The following is a 14,831-nucleotide window of genomic DNA, read 5'->3' as shown; positions in this document are numbered from 1 at the left end:
TTGTTGAGCAAAGATGTAGGAGAATCATTTTCACTCATTTTTGCATTGCTTTTTATGAATTTTTAAAACAAATTTCGTTAACGTGAACGTTTTTTTCCTCTGAACAACTCGGAAAAGTAATTGTAAATTAATTATTTGTAGTCATTCTGTGTGAGATTTATTGTGAGCATAATAGAGAGTGTTTCTTTTAGGCTATCTTTCATCACAACTGCCATCAGTTTCAGAAACGTCTTTTTCTCCTTCGTAATAGATATTCATAAGTATAGATATTAACATGCATACATTGCGCGATCACAGTAAGCGAAAACGGATATATAAGCACAATACGATATTAATCATTGCTTTAAGGCTTGTTTACGATAGCTATGAAAAGCCACGCAGGTTACGCGACGCTTTACGAAAGGGGCGCTCGTTATTCTTATTCGTAAGCGTTACGTCGGTCTTAAGTCATTCCCGTTTGTCCGGCTTCGTGATCCTCCGGGCTCCTAAAAAGAGGCGCTTAATTGTACGGCGATTTAACCGGAGGGGAACCACCCGTGGGGACTGCCAGAGATTCCCGCGAGTTTCGTGGGTGTAACTTACGAGGTAATTAATGCAGCCGTAAGTTGCGAGCCTACCTCGAGGACGGGCCTTGCTTCGTGCTTCTTGATGTGCCCAAAACTATGTTTCTTGAGCACGAATTACGCTGGTCCACTCGCATTTACTTACCGGAAACTTACCGTTAGTTTAATGCGCACATTTTATCAATGTAATCGACACGATATATAGCCGACGCTAATTTTGTTCTTTTATTTCATTATATTTAAAAGCCACATTTATGCTAGACGTAAATTCTTCCAAATGTTAAAGATTTAGGAGCGCATGAGAGGTTTTGCTTCAAAATCTCACGAAAAATTTCTATATGTTAATCGACTCTGTTGGTTTCTTGCGGTCTGATTCGTATTATTTCCTAAACATTATGTAATGTGTTTTATTCCATTTTATTCTTTTGCGCGCGCGCGCGCGCGGAAATTGGAATGCGCCGCGCATACCGATCTTTCTTCTATTCCCCATGCATGCGCATCGAGATCAGTCCCATCGCTCTTCACTGACTCTCGTCGAACCACCGTTTCAAATCTAGGGCGAATATCCGGGGAACGAGCGTTCTTCGTGGAAGAGCTCGGTCGAAGAAAAGATCGCCCCGCACGATTTTAACGACGAAAGCAGCGGATACGAAAGCACCGGAATTATTAATTAGGCAGGTTCTTATGTCCGCGTCGCGCGGCACGGTGCCGCGGAATCCACGTGGATATAAAATTAGCAATTTTATATACCGCCACCGCCTCGGTCGGCCGACCGATTCTCAGACTCGTGCCAATATCGATTATTGGGCGGGTTTCTTGCCCGCCCGCGGGGCGATCTCCCGCGCGATTGGAACTTTTTCTCACCCGCCTTTTTCTTTTATTTCTACCCTTAATTACCTCCACGAGAATGACGAGATGCGGCCGCGATGTCTTTCTTCGCGAACTAGTGGGAATTTAATTACGAATTTGTGATACGTGTCCTCCTGCGACGCTTGAAAGCGGAAGGGATTATTACGCACCGCGTAAATCCCTCGTATCGAGGTATTGCTAGATACCCGATACGCACGGTAGAATGACTTTCGATTCCTTGCGCGATTCTAGAAAAGGATTTGATGGGTTTCGTATTAGCAGGTACACACCTGGGTCACGCGTGGGCCCACACATGCACACGCGTACAGCCTATCACGCCTCCTCGCGTGACGTCACACCTGGCTATAATCGCCGGGATTCGTCGAGAGAGGAGAGGAGTGAAAGGGCGAGTGAAAAAAAGGCCTCGACGAAGGGAGAAAAAAGGAGTGACCCGAACCGGTTCACGCCAGGTCAACAGCACTCGCGCCACCCCCGTAAGACCCATCGTATACATCGGCTTGATGCGCATCTATACCGGGTGTACGAGCATGATTCGCAGCACAACTCTTTCTGGTAGAACTGACTTTGATATTATACACGGGAGGAATAAAACGTCAATTTTATCTTTCAAAACCTTTTATATTTGACATCACATTTAAATATTTAAATATCATCAAGAAAATATATAGGGCTGCGCGTTGTTTTGCTCGTCGTGCAAGTCATTAGCGTTATTACATCGACTTGGCTCGTCTTATCCGGAATTACGCTAATTATGCGAAACTCTATCCTATATCGTAGTCGGTGAAATCCATCGGCGCGAATCCAGAATTATCTGAAGAGACGGGCAAAAGGCCGTTATTCCGGTTCGATAACGAGTTATTAGTCAAACGTCGATAAGCTCTTCGTCATCGAGCGCTCTTCGTCCCAAGTAATCTCTTCTCCCTCATCCCCTCTCTCTCTTTCTCTCTTTCCCTCTCCTTGTCAGTTTCACTCTTGTGCGCGATTTCTCCACCGCTCAATTACTGTAAATACACGGAGTAATAGCCGCGAGATTATTGGCGGCGTTTCGGAAGTTTTTAATGAAAAGGACGCTGGAGCGGCAAGCCTGGTAGCAAATTATTCCGCTCGCAATACGCCGGTCTCCGTCCGCCGAGCCGGCTTTTACTACTACTTCGGCGCGCATCCTGCCATTTATCATTTGCAACGTGCAATCGAAGACGGAGGGGCATGTGCGTAACGAGAGTGTTGTACAAGGTTTCGAGCTGTGTACGACCGTGCGTGCACCGGTGTCTTGTCGCTGACGCTGGCGAGAGGAGAGCAAAGCGGCGGGATAAGCCGAAACGAGATCGCTATCGAGGCGCCGTTAGGCTGTTTGTCACCTCTCGCAAGCGCGTGGGTTGCCGTCGCCGTGCTCGCGTAACCGAATATGTGCGGTGTATGTAGTTTTTTAAGTGGCGTTGTAGATATTCCGATCGCAAGGCGGAGAAGCTTGCGAAGAGCCGATTCGAATTCAGTCTGACTGCATTCGCATGGCAGCGCACGAATGCGTTTACCGCTCAATTCGCGTGCCTCTACTGCGATACTCCGCCTCGTGCCTTCTTTGCGGAATGTATTATAAGTCCGTAAAGTGCATTATAAGTTTCGCGCTCGAACTTTTAGAGAGACTCATAGGAGCCTTGAGAATAGATGACAGTGTAAAGAAAACGTTGGGTTTTATCATTGTGAGATAATAATCGCGTGCATTGTTCTAAATACGTATCAAGCTAATTAGACTATGATCAATGTAAATATAAAGCCGTAATAAAATCGCTTCATCACGAATATAATGTATGAAAAGGATGCTGCGCGCGCATCTTTCAAAATCTACATTTTTGAAAGTAGAAATTAATAAAATTTTCTTAATTAATTTAAAGCAGGAAAGTTTTTCCTATATTAAACAAATTAATCTCGTATTTCTTTCTTCGTCTTTTCTATATTTATAGACGCTCTCGCGCTATTCTCAGCCCCGATTGTGTCCGTTCACCATTTTTCTCGGACGTTCCCAAAGATATCACGAAAATATCGAGGATAAATCGAAAGGTATACCGGTAGCGGTCTATTAGCGAATCGCTGCAAGGCTGTTCGTCATCTCACGCTTGGCTAGCTATGCCGCGGCGTGAGCTCGCTTTGCCGACACGCGACCTACACACGACGGCGCACGGCGCGCGACAGCTCGCCCCGTCCTTTTCCCGCTCGCGTAAGAACAGCGCTCGTCGGACGAACGTCCTTTTCGCCTTTTCCTCGTCTCTCTTTCTGTGCCTCCTTCTCTCTCCCAACCCTCGCTACGAGAAACCCGTCCCTCTCGCTCGCCACCCACCGATCTGACAGCGAGCGCTCGCGATGGCATAAGGGAATAAGACGGAAATAAGATACGACACAGCTGATACGCCTTCGCCCACCGATTACGCGCGCTAGGTGTACGTCAGAGATTGTCGATGATGTCATTCTCGACTGTAGATATACTTTCGGTAAGCCAAGTGCAGGACATTGGCTGGCCGATTATAGATACGCGGATACGCGAAGGGCGCCGGCGAGGAGAGTTTTCAATGGAGCGTGCAAATTTCATTCTCGATTCGTAACTAGTGCGAGACGCATTTTAATTAATCGGGTGCTTTGGTAATACCTGTAGACAGTCACGACCATTCAGAGAAAATAAGTGAGGAAGGAAATGACGGAGAATTTACGTAAGGAATCAGTTGTGACATGACGTAATATGTTTTCCTCAATTTGTCAATTGTCTCAGTTCTTATATTTAATTTTTTGTCTTATTTTTTAGTATATAATATAAGAAATAATATACATATTATACATATATCTTCTTAGTATCTATATAATCTTAGAAATCTGCCCTTAAATATTGTTACAGAACATCTTTCTTTTCGCGCTTGTCAAATTAGTTGAATACCAATGTCTTCATAGAATGTCATCATTGTCATAGCCCATCCATCAAAATTAATTATTTGCAAATTGCTTATAAACAAAATAATAACTGCAAAACAATAATGTGCCGATTATATGGGTCAATCTCAATAAAATTCGCTCGATAAACCCCGACGGGACGAAATTCGTGTCGGCGACAAAGTGAAGGGAGGTTTGTGTGTTGTTCGAAGCCGCGGAGCAAGCTGCGCCAACGATATCAATCATCCCGCGTGACCGAAAGCGAGACTTTCACCACGAACGACGACAACGAAGACGTCGATGCGGCCGGTCGTATAAAATCTTAACGGCGTACGCTACGAAACTTTTCGATTTGACGACCGTCGAGAGTTCTTCCGTGCGATCACCTCGCGATCGCGCCACCCACGATCCATCATCGCGCGCTACCATCGCGCATCGGCCAAGGAGAAATCGCGCGGCGATTCAATGGTATCGTTGATCCGTTCCGCACGGCGGGGATTGGTAGCGCGCTCGATCCGGCCGATCGAACGTGCGCTCGATCAAGACGATCCCCGCTCGCGTCCCGCCTACGCACGATCGACGCGATAGCGAGATGACGAAGAAATAAGCCGAGCGGAAGAAAACGCCGAGTTCGCATCGGTGCCGTCGACTTTTCGTAGATCATCGAATAAATTCAGAAATTTCAGAAGGCGATAAACATTTCACCATACTTTTAACTTATTCTCAAATTTTTACGCATAGTTAGTGCATGATATATATATATATATATATCTGACAATTAATGTTATATAAATGAATTATGCAACGTAGTAGCATAATACGTTTACGATATAACTGCATCATATTTCGCGCTAACATTTGATATCAATACATTTAATAGAAAAGACTTTGTGATGTATCTCGCTGAGATCTTGTCAGGAGAAAATGCAACGCGAAAGAGCGCGTTAAAAGCTACCACTGATGCGATGCGCCATATTTCTCAGGACGAATTTTATTGAGGAAGTTAGGCGGAGAGCTGGAGAAGGAGGAAGAGAGGAGGGCCGGGAAGTATTGAATTCATCGGTACGCATTGTCGACAAGATATACGAAGCTGGGGGTTACGGGTTAAGTGGGCCCTGTACCTCCGGTAAATAAGTCTCCCCGCTTTCGTATACGCGTTTCGCGCGAGCGCGTGTGAGCGCGTCGCTGACCCATGCATGCATGCATGCTCCATGCATCCGTTGTCTCTCGCGTGCCTCCGAGAGTGCATACCGGCCACGATGCGCTCGCACAGGCCAACCGCGCTTTCTCAGGGCAATTTATAATCGTACGGGTTCAATGCGAGCCCGTGTGGGACGCTCGAGAACAAAGAGACACCCCGTAGTAGTAGACGCGCGGCGCGGCGCGGCGCGGCGCAACGCGGTGCGGTGCTGCGCTCACTCTCTCGGCGGTCTCTTCCTCCGGAGGAGAAGGATCCCGTCGGGAGTAACGGCGGAACGCCGCCTTCGCCAACATGTCGTTGATTAGTCGCTTGAGTACGCGCACGGAGCACTCGTTAGAGCGATTCTTCGGGATCCCCCGGACGTTGATACCACCCCCGGGACTTTTACTCTCCTGGCTGGCGCGCGGCGTCGCGCCCCTCGACTCCAATTAAAACTTTACGACTCTCTCGCGGCGGGATGTTGAATAACTGAAACCGCGCGTGCGTCGCGTACGTAGTATGTCCCGGGGACGCATTCCGCGATTAATTTGTGTTTCACGCGTCATTATTATCTTTACGGTAATATTTGCGCGACAAACCCGGGGACCGGTGCATTACTCGCGCGACGACGATAAACCTCAGGGCTGATTGTAACTTTAGTTCTGCCATGCTTGAGTGAACGTTCCGACGTTCCTCGAGATTCATTCCTTAGGTTTTTCCTTCCGGTTCTGTGACGTCAGCTATAGCGTCACGTCTATTAAATCGATATTTTGCGAACATCAATTGTTTGCTGTAATCGAAAAAATATTTTCAATTTTTTGTCATTATCGAAAATGGTTTAAAGATACGAGATGCGTATGCGATTTCGCATAGAGATTGCTGGAAAACCGGCGAGGATAAACGCTGCTGATTTCTGAGATCAGAGAGAGATCATATTCGATATAATCCGCGATGAGGCGATCCCGGGAACGATTCAGGGAAAAGGGATCTGCGCGTGGATATTGTTTGTACGTAACTTACATATACAGGAAGGAACAAGGTACAAAGCGGCGGTTCCACATGACCCACGACCTCGCCTCTAATGAGCGGCAAAGCTTGCGGCTATTGTAACAGAATCTCCTCCTCCCGCGTCGTCTGAGGGCTTCTCTCCGTTTTCTTCGTGGTCTGCCCTCCACCCGAATCCTTTCTCCGGCCTGGCCGTGCTCTCGTACGTTTAACTCGAATACAATAAGGCAGAAGAAAATTCGATCTTTCCTGTGATTCTGCATGATGGCGCATTTATTATAGTTTATATATGCTAACTTGCCCACGGCTACAAAAGGAGATTAAAAAATATTTTTCTGCAAGAATTGATATACAAACTGCGTCGGAATCTCCGTTATTTTAACAATAGATTTTATAATCAATTTATAATCGAGCTCCTTGTGCTAAAATTGATGCAATATTTTAAGTTTTTTATAAAAAATAGAACTAAGTTGTTGCCTGTCGACGTTGCCTGTCGCGGTTATGCTTACATCAGATAGATTGAATGTTAAAGGATAACGTCTCCGAATCGCGATATTTCGCGCAGAATCTCCGCGAGCCGCGATGACCGCGTGGTCATTGCCAAGAGGAAGATCGGTGATTCCACGAAGCGATCGGCGAGAGGAAAAAAAAGGATGAAACGCAACGGGAGAGAGAGACGACCCGACCCGAGCGAACCCGCGAGCTCGCCGCACCGTTCTCGTCGAGCGAATCGACGGGCGCGGCGAAGGGGAACACCCTGTACATGCCGACGACATTCCCGAAGTGCAGCGCGCAGTTTTTCGCGGCTACCAGTGCTGTGCAGCGAGTAGCCTGTGACGAGCGAACGAGTGACTCAGAGGCATCGAGGTAGACGCAAGGGCGAAACAACACGCACGTGCTCCCTCGCGTACGCGTCTCTACGTGCATCCATGTACACGTGTATACACGCGCGCGCTCCGTTCGTGCGCGTGCGTGCGTTGCCGTACGCGCGTGTGCGCACGTACGCGCGCCCGCGGCCGGATCGCGCGGAGCGATCGCGGAGAGGAAAGGAAAAAGGGAGAAGCGCGAGATTTATTTGCCCGAATTTCGATGACCGCCGCCGTTGGCCGCGCCGCTTCCGAAGAATGCATCACGCATTCGGGATCTTTCGCGGAATATGTCTTACGGTGGATTCCCTCGAGAAGGTTCCCCTCAAGTGCTCGATCATCCGTTTTTCCGAATTCGCTCCCGTCCGCCACATCTTCAATGTCCGCTTTGCTTAAGGAGGCTCTTACCCGGCTGCTCTAATCAATGTAGCAACCGAAAAATTATCATTAATAATTGGTTATAAAATTATCGGAAAATTAAATAAAAAAATAAATAATGATTTTTACATAGTGTAAGAGTAAGTTATATGTTCTATTAGTGTAAATATTAAAATTTATACGATAAGTCAGTTGACTACGTCAGTGCTAAAGAGCAGAATAATAACATGCGCGTGTTACAACGTCGTCTGCAGCAGTCTGCAGCTAAGTGAGGTGTAGCCGTGTAGCGGGGTAGCGATTGACGCGATGAAGAGATGGAGCTAAAAAAAAGATATAACGTGAGAATGCTGAGAGGGAAAATGAAAGGAAAATTCTCGAAAATAAAGGTTGTCGATGCGCGAGAGAATAATTATGCCGCTACCATACAGCGCAGAGAAAAGACATGTGTAAGTGAGGTTAGAAACTTGGCGCGATTTTGACACTCGGAAGATCATTCGCCTAACCTGTCGTACGTCATATTAAAACTACAATATCTTTTATAACTCATCGTCAACGCCAAGTTTTCTTCTTATCATTAGAAAGATTATTATTTTAACTACAATTCCTTAGTTTTTTGTTTACCTGGCTCGCAAACTTGCCAAGAAAATACATCACTTCCGGTAAAAATTTTTGTGTTTACCATATGCCCTGTGTTAAAAATGCGAATTTCAATACTGATATTTTTAAGATTTTTATCAAAGTTTTGGGCATCGGTTCGTTGTGGTTCACTTTACAACATAATTTAATTTCATAAAGATCTGTCGTTTTATGATCGAGGTAAGAGCCTCCTTAAAGAACGACGTCAAAGACGAGAGAAAATATTCCAAAAAAGAGTTTTCGCGACTTACATTTGAAAGTTTTATGTAATTGTGATACATTCTAGATTTAGAAACGTTTTAACTATCTTATTGGCGCGTCCAGTTTTAGCCTGAAAATTTAATAATAATTAATTGTTATCAGGCGACTCGTGGTCACTATCCCGAGCTGGATCGCAACGATATCCGATAAATCAATATCCGACCAACGATCGCAGACGTGCGTCTCACCGATGATATATCGTTTTGTCGTGGATTCTCTCGAATCGGCGCTATTAGGCCATCGACGTCGCCGATGCTTTTTGTGGGGGGAATCACGCGAGGTTCACCTCGCGTGTCCCATGTGTCCCGTAAACGATGGCGACTAGTACCGCGTTTAACTAATGTGTCGGACCGGTTAGGAGCGTATTGATCAGAGACCGAGGCTAGATTTATGTCGGCGAATGATTCACGGCATGTGATTTACAGCGGATTGTCCGATGCGCGCGCATACTGATTGAGCATTTATGCCGCTCTCCCGGCATCGTAATCATTTATTGGGTTAAGGTGAAATTCTCCTTCTTCCCTCCTAACGAAGGGTACATTCGGATTTATCTTTCTGCTACGGCTTCGTGCCTCAACGTTTCGATATGCAAATTCACAGAATGGAAGATTCATTTTTACGGAAAGAAATTAAAACTGATTTGACAGGAAATATCATGTCGAAATATCACAAATTTCGAAATAAACCTTGGGCTTTATGTTACTTTCCTCTCTACGCGTGACGTATTTACTTTTTACATTTCCTGAAATTTGATAAGTATAATTTATTGATGAAATTTTTCGCTCTCGCACAATCGTTACGGAATCGAAGTTACATACTCGATTCGCGGCATTTATGTAAAACCACCAGGCACGGGCAGTCAGTGTGGTTACGTTTTAGAAAGCGCGTTCACCCTAACGGCGTCGCAAAAATCGCGTTTCCGTCGCCGATCGGAGTATTCGAAAGTCCCTTGGGAGCAGCGCTTCTTGTTTTTCATCTCTCGCTCTCTTCGATCCTCGATTACGAAGGCAGGACACGCGTCTCGCGTAGAATGTCGTCGTAACGAAGGGGCCTGCTCTTCTCTTTCTCTGTCTGTCTCTCTCTCTATCTCTCTTTTGTTTCCTTTCGTGCGTCCTCACGAGGATGTGCTCCTCGAGACCGTCCTTTACCTCCTCAGCATCCCACCGGGTGATTCCTTGGTACCGATGAACGTTTAAATTAGGCAGAGAATCCTTCGGAATGCGCGAAAGAAACGACGAGACCGGAATTCCGCGAGGTTTTGATACGCCTTTGGGCGTATCACGCTCGTGGGGCACTATTAGCCCTTATGCGGCAGAGGAATGACTCTTAAGGGCCCGACCCGCGATCCTTCGCGCCGCGGCTTCGAAACTTACACATTTTAAATCCTGTCCGCGAGCAGCGACTTGTTCATGACATCACCGCTTTACTATGTACATCATAAATTATTACTTCGTCATGCTATTGTGCATTTATATTTGTACTCAATTTAATAATGTATGCACATGTGTGACTTTAAATTAAACTAACTTTTTATTCCCTTTGGTTGCAGAGTCTGGCCACAGGTTGGACAGCGGCTCCCCGTTTTGGAGGATTCAACTTGACCAGGACCTTCTGGATACCATCAGCGCGATCTATCCAGAGTGGTTTAAGGTAAGGCCTATTTTACCCTTCCTTCACGCTGTACCAGAATCGACATACTCGTTGAACGAATGCGGGATAACGAGGTACGCTCCTCGTGCAGGATTACACTAACAGTCGAGCAGCGTCGACGTCGTCCCCCACGTCCTCAAGCGTTCCCGGCGCGCAATCCTGCAACGACAGCACCGCCGTGGTCGTCGTCACCGAACGCGGCGGTGAGCACAAGGTCGCCAAAGGCGACGCCAAGTCCAAATCCAAGGTGAAAAAGGCGGACGGCCATAAGGATAAGGACCGGGACAGGAAGGACCCTAGACGCGACGCCAAGGACGAGAGGTGAGATAATTTGCGTGTGCTGCGCCGTATGTAGATTACGTGATGTAGGAAGGCAAAAAGCGTGACTCGCCAGGCTGGAGGAGGCTCAAGTTATATCGACCGAATATTAATAAAACCTCGTGAAATATAGCGAAATGGAGGAGAATAATCTGAATCGCGTTATCATCTTCTACCAAGTTTCCACGCGAGTATAACCGGTATATGCACGCATCCCGCGTACAAACAGAAGTAATAGACGAAGTACGGCGTGGTCCCGATCGCGCGCTGTACGCTAAGGCAGACCGTTATCGCGATCGAGAAATAGACACGTCGTCGCCTCGGCACCTGTCTCGATTATTTTAACAAGCTCCGCGGGCTCCTCCCCGACGCTTTGTCGCGCGTTGCCCGCGTCATTATCTCGGGAGACGTTATTTCTATTAGCTCGCGCCGACCTTGCAGAGACGCAGCAGGAGGAAGACAGCTTGCTAAGTAGCGGGTTATCGCACGAGTCTGGAAAATATCTGAGATCTCGCGACTCGCAGGAATTTTAAAACGCGGGCACTTCGATCCAGTAATAATATTTTAATGATATTAGCACTTTGACTGCCGTGTCACATGCCCATATTTAAGTGACGCATGAGTTTCCGCAAGGGCCTTGTCATTTGTAAGTGACGGTTTTTTATTTATTTGATTAAAAGTAATTTTAGTATTTAAAATATTTAAGAAATTATTTAACAGTCAAAAGTAATATTTAATTGTAGTAATATTAAGCAAGAACTGCACAAAATGGTAAAATCTCGAATTAAAACTTTTATTAATTAGATAAAATATCGGAGTACTTATAATATTTGATTTTAAATAATAATTAAGTAGGAGTTTGACTAAGACTTTTTGATAATAAATTTGTCAAAAGATTTTTTTTAATTGCTTAAGTAGGAGATAGCAGTATTAGTTCTCATGGTCTTCTCCGAGCGAGCGCCTCAATTCGCCGCTGCGAGTTGCGAGATCGCGCGAGATGCTAGGACCGCGCCGAGCGGACGATTAACCCGCAATTTAGTATCAGTACCGCGTGTAATCGTTACGCGAGAATATAAACGCTGTTAACGACCGGCTTCCTATCTCCAGCTGTGACGAGTAATCTTTTCTCGGAACTTTCCCCTCGGCATCTTAAACTACCTCGCCGGATCGTTGGCTCTCTCGACGCTTTAAAATCTTTAATCGGCTCGCCAACTTCTCTATACATATGGATTCCGCGCGAAGCGCCGCGCGCGTAATTTCCCCTGAACTTTTAGTGAGATAAACCGAACGGGCCATATCTTTTGCGTGACATTTCGCTCGCGACGCCTCGTCTATACGCTCGCGCGTACCATCTGGATCCGCGAAGCTCTCACGAACCCATCGGTCAGGTCCATCGAGATAAATGTTTTCACCCTTCAATGACTGAAACGCTTCGTTGTTACCCTTTTGCCGCAGAAAAAGCGTGACTCCAATCTTTTCTCTTCTATTATACCAAGATTATTCGCGAGATGCATCATGTAACGTTTATTTTAACGATATTTACGTCGTGTTCGTTTTATACGATATTTGCTTCGAGATTTGCTTTATCCGGGAACGAAAATTATAGGAAGAAATACATTTGTTCTAAAAATATCACAGAAACTCAAAATATTGTGGAAAGAATGCAATTCCTCGTAACGCGTTAAATCTTTTTCCATATCAAAATAATATTGTTTATATACTCTAAATTTGTTCAAGCCGGAACCGATTCGTGGAAATTCTCGACGTGGAAATGACGTATTATTTCTAGATATTTTTAGTTTATTTAAGATCGAGTACGCGGGGATACACACTCGAGGTATAAACTATCGGACGTAGATATAACTCGACGTCTGACGTTTCTTGCTCGGTGAAGATTCGCCTCGCGCTCGAGGATAAGGAAAGAGCAACTGTTTCCGACTTTGCTTTCTGATGAAAACGTCGTACGATCGAGTGTCGATTGATCCGTCATTCCGTCATTCGCGACAAAAACACGCCGCGAAGGACCCGGGGTCCGAGATTGACACTCGAGCTTCGATCGGTAGGCTCGCTCGGTCTCCTCGAGCCGACGTATGAAAGATTAATTCACAAAACGGCGACGTTTTGCTCGTTTCGGTCCGTTCTTCGGACCAGCAGGGACGCTGGAAACGGTAAGAAAGGAACGAAGCCCTCGCCGCAGCAGGATAAAGCAGCGGCGGACGCGGCAGGAAGGAAGGCCGCAAGTGCTGTTCCAGGATCGGAATCGAAGATGGCCGAGGGCAATCAGTCGCCGCCGAAGGCGGAGGTCGACGATTCACCCCTCCAGCACGCCATGGATCGCAACAAAGAATGTGAGTACACATCTCTTTTCAATCCCCAAAAATATTAATCTATAGCGTAAGAATTTCAAGAAGTAACCGCCTGTGTCGGCCAGATCTTTTGCCGAGTTTGTTTAGAGAAACGGGTGTTTGAATCTTTTTATCAAGTTCTTCGCAAACATAAATGTATATATTTTATTTTCTAAAATTATAATATGTAGGTATCATTGATCAGATTGCATGTCAGTCAATAAAAAAAAAAATGGAAATGATAAAAATCGTCCACGATTATGTACACTCTGTGTACATCAAGTTCCGTATGCCCGTATGCCGACATACGCTATTCCTTCTTGCAATTCGCTTTAACTCTGTCACCGTTTCTCGCGGCGCGTCTACTTCCCCCGTTGTAGAAACGGAAGTGTCGCTTCTCGACGTCCGGAATAAATGATGAAAAGACCTAACGGTCCCCCGTCGCGACGATCGCTTCCGATCGAATAATCGCGCGCGGAGCATTCGCTATTATTATGCGATGCAGTCCGAGCTGTTGCGTGCTCGTCGTCGCAGTTACACACCGCGATGTTATACCGAGGTACCGAGCACTTCCTCGGAGAAGGCGCCTATAATTGAAGGGGAAGGCGCGGTGTGATGGCTCTTTTTAACATTCGCGGGCAACTTGCCATTATCCCATACGGCGACTGTAATCATCCGCTCGTTATTCGGCGCATAGCTCGCTATGCGGCCCTCGATTATCGATTCGGAATCCGGCGATTTTTTATCCAATAAAAAAACGGCTCGGAGTTTTTATCGTCGTGCAAAATGCAGCTTACCGGCCCATTCGCCACTTCCGCTACTACTACTACCGGCGCCGGCAATCGGCCGATCGTTCCTCAAGCTTAGATCCCCGTTTTGTATTCGGAACGCGACTTCCCACGGGCAGGATAAAAGTATCAGTATACTACCGCTAGTATTCGATATTGTCTTTTTTAAGTGAGAAACATAAGCGCGAATAATCGACAGTATCTCGATAGAAGTGTTTTAATTTTGTATAAAAATAATTTTTTTTATTGTTATAAGTATAATTGTTAATAAATATCGAATTTTATGTATAATAATTTTCCCACACAGCTCTTAAAAAACTGTAAATTCAATTAAAAAATACTCTTTACAAAATATTTGAGATTAAGTCCGAGATGTTCTTGATATACATCGAATAAATGAAAATGATTTTAAGAAGATTACCCGAAAACAAGCGTGTAAATATCACTCGATGCCGCTTTGAAAACTTCGCGGTGAGTTTCTTCCGCGATGAATCAAACGTGTGCCCAGTTTTTTCATCCACGAATTTCGCGGTGTATAACATATATATACGCCGATTCGTCGTGGTTGACTTCCTTGTTAAAGTTACTGGCCATCGCGTGCGCAGTCTTTAGAACGTCATTTTGTCGCGTTTATCCGATCGCCTTTTTCTGTAATTACTTGCCATCAGGCGCTCTTGAGGCGCTCTCCCTTCACGATCACGATCTCCGCGAAGAACGCGCAACGAGAGCACGCGCAGCACGCCTGAACAACGTGTACGTATCACTTTTAACGAAGAAACACAATATCCCCGTAGACGGCCGTGGAAATCAATAACACAGCCTTTTGAAACCTTTTTCAAATAAGATTTTAAAAGTCACGCATTTCAAAGTAGTTTATCATAAGAAACGTAATTCTAATATAAAATTGAATGTCTATAAAAGTTTAAGTAATCATATTAATGTTCGAGATAGATTTCTTTTACTAAAGGAAAAACTACGAATTCATTTTAAAACATTTAATAGTAAATTCCTCCAGAATTTCTCAATATTATCACAGACTGTTTGGTGAACGAATT

The 14,831-nt window shown here is 45.5% G+C and overlaps 1 protein-coding gene across 4 annotated transcripts in view; it reads left to right on the top strand.

Annotated features, from left to right (window-relative positions):
* The window catches only part of LOC143893367 (uncharacterized), a 167,572-nt gene that overhangs the window by 87,857 nt on the left and 64,884 nt on the right, over positions 1-14,831 (top strand). For 2 of the 4 annotated variants that reach the window (XM_077398641.1, XM_077398643.1), the window contains exons 2-4: positions 10,225-10,325; positions 10,417-10,646; positions 12,798-12,991. In XM_077398641.1, the coding sequence (XP_077254767.1) occupies positions 10,225-10,325; positions 10,417-10,646; positions 12,798-12,991 (525 nt within the window). Of the gene's footprint in view, positions 1-10,224; positions 10,326-10,416; positions 10,647-12,794; positions 12,992-14,831 lie in introns of all 4 variants that reach the window. The other 2 variants (XM_077398640.1, XM_077398642.1) reach the window with 1 other exon arrangement.

This window comes from Temnothorax americanus, unplaced genomic scaffold, assembly GCF_048541705.1.
Source record: "Temnothorax americanus isolate GAGA-0224 unplaced genomic scaffold, ASM4854170v1 Scaffold12, whole genome shotgun sequence".
Taxonomy (NCBI): Eukaryota; Metazoa; Arthropoda; class Insecta; order Hymenoptera; family Formicidae; genus Temnothorax; species Temnothorax americanus.
This window is presented reverse-complemented; position numbering and strand designations above follow the sequence as displayed.